The sequence below is a fragment of the Gavialis gangeticus genome, unplaced genomic scaffold (assembly GCF_001723915.1).
Source record: "Gavialis gangeticus isolate Ggan-Ray unplaced genomic scaffold, GavGan_comp1, whole genome shotgun sequence".
NCBI classification, from domain to species: domain Eukaryota; kingdom Metazoa; phylum Chordata; order Crocodylia; family Gavialidae; genus Gavialis; species Gavialis gangeticus.
In genome coordinates this window covers 155,411,548-155,413,529 of record NW_017728992.1, presented here as the reverse complement: position 1 = coordinate 155,413,529, position 1,982 = coordinate 155,411,548, and the positions used below count along the sequence as shown (strand labels likewise).

The 1,982-nt window shown below is 37.5% G+C and overlaps 1 protein-coding gene across 3 annotated transcripts in view; it reads left to right on the top strand.

The window, feature by feature from the left end:
- The window catches only part of KIAA1429 (KIAA1429 ortholog), a 65,301-nt gene that overhangs the window by 49,966 nt on the left and 13,353 nt on the right, over window positions 1-1,982 (top strand). For all 3 annotated transcript variants that reach the window (XM_019527940.1, XM_019527941.1, XM_019527939.1), the window contains exon 16: window positions 772-989. In XM_019527940.1, the coding sequence (XP_019383485.1) occupies window positions 772-989 (218 nt within the window). The remainder of the gene's footprint in view (window positions 1-771; window positions 990-1,982) is intronic.

The following is a 1,982-nucleotide window of genomic DNA, read 5'->3' as shown; positions in this document are numbered from 1 at the left end:
CCCCAAAAAAAAAAAATATATATATATTTGTTAATATTCTGGAAAAGAGAGGATTAGAACCATGCCACCCAATGAAATTTTACATTGGTGACTCTAGGCTTCTTTGAAATGAATTTGTCCTTAGTTTTTTTCCTAGCGAGTAGGTGTCCATAATTATATAAGAAAAACATTTTTCCACTTTCATCCTTTTTTGATCATTAGAGATGCCACCTAGAATTGAATGGATATTGGAGAGTGAATAATCCTCTCAGCTGAAGAGGGTGACTTGTTCACATTAATATTTGGGAACATGGATGGGTCAGTGGTAAAACACTCTATCTGCTCTTGGTTGCTATCTGCAACCTGGAAATATATGGGTGATCATGCTCCAGGGTCATCCTTGGCAGTTGCTGTCAGGCACCAGAGACTGAAGTCTCAAGAGCATCCGCAAATTGATGTCCGCAAGGTGGTCTTGCTGGCGTGTTTCTGGTTTTAAAGCATGCAAGCTAGAGCAAGAGACAGTGTGTCCTCAGGTTCGTGCTGCCACTGCAGTGTAGACATACTTAAAGTGCTATTTTGACAGCTTCAGAACTGATTGAAATAATTGAACTAATACAAAGATTTACTTTCAATTTGAATGCCTTTAGACATACATGGTATTTTCAGGTTTTTTATAAGTAGGTAGTAAGAAAATACAAAAGTTTTCCTAATGAAAGTGATCTTCTCAATATGTTGTCAGTGTTTATCACTCTTGTGTGTGATGGATATAACAGTTAAGTTTTCTTTTCACAGGACATTGCGCTGATTTTACCAAGCTCATCAGAGGGATCTGTTTCTGAACTAGAACAGCTCTCCAATTCCTTACCAAGCAAGGAACTGATGTCTTCAATTTGTGACTGTCTGATGGAAACCTTAGCTAATTCTGAGAGCAGTTATAATTGTTTGCTGACATGTATCAGGACAATGATGTTTCTTACAGAACATGATTATGGATTCTGTCACTTAAAGAGGTATTGTGTTATAACAGCTTTTTAACAAACCAAGATTCTGCTTTTTTATGTCAAGATTTCTCAGAGTTTTGTTTGTATTAACAGTAAAGTTTGTATTAAAGTATAGTAAAGTAATATCTGAAGGCCTGAGATGACTGAGGGTTCCATTGTATTAGGGAATAAACAGCGTGAGAGTTATTTCCAGCAGTGTCTGGTAGAAGTTATGGATGTGTCCATAAACAACTTGAAATGCTTGGAGCCACATGTATATTGAAATGTGAGGCACCTACAGAGCTCAGGCCTTCATGGGAAGGAAGGAGCTGATCATGCATTCTGAGGAGTGTAATTTTGGATGTAGTCCTTGAAGTGGCTGGATTTAGGCCCCTGAGTTCTTCTGTGCATTTAGCTCAGTGATTTTTTTCAACCAGGGCGATGAGGCTTTTGAGGTAGTGGTTTTAAGAATGCTGCATAATATTAGCACTACTAGGGGTGCAAATACCTATGCATGATTCATACCCAGAGATTTCTAATTGGAATCCGTAGGGTCAAACCTGGAACCTGCTGTGTTATTTGCAACAGAAGAATTGCTCTTATTTTTCTCCAGTCAAGTAACAAGTGAAAGTTAAAAGCTGCTATTTTCCATTGGGTGTATTCAGTCTACTGATGGGGTGACTCTAAAAAGGCCTGAGAACCACCAATCCTAGTCCCTCTGTTCTTTGTCTAGAGTGGTATTGAGCTGCTTGTTGGATTTGGTCTGTGGTAACAGAAACTAATAAAACATATCCTAGACCTGAGGCTTGAAGAATTCTTAGATACTGCTACAATAAGTATAATTGCAGAGACAATTCGTGAGGTATACATAATCAGACACTTGAGAGCAATGGTTCAGTCTAAAGGGAATAGATAGGTTCCAGTGTTACCATTTATTCATATTCAAGTTGTAGCAAATGTTTGGCTTCATTATTTTCTTTATGCTGATTTTTTTTTTTTTTTTTTTTTTTTTTTTTGAAGCAA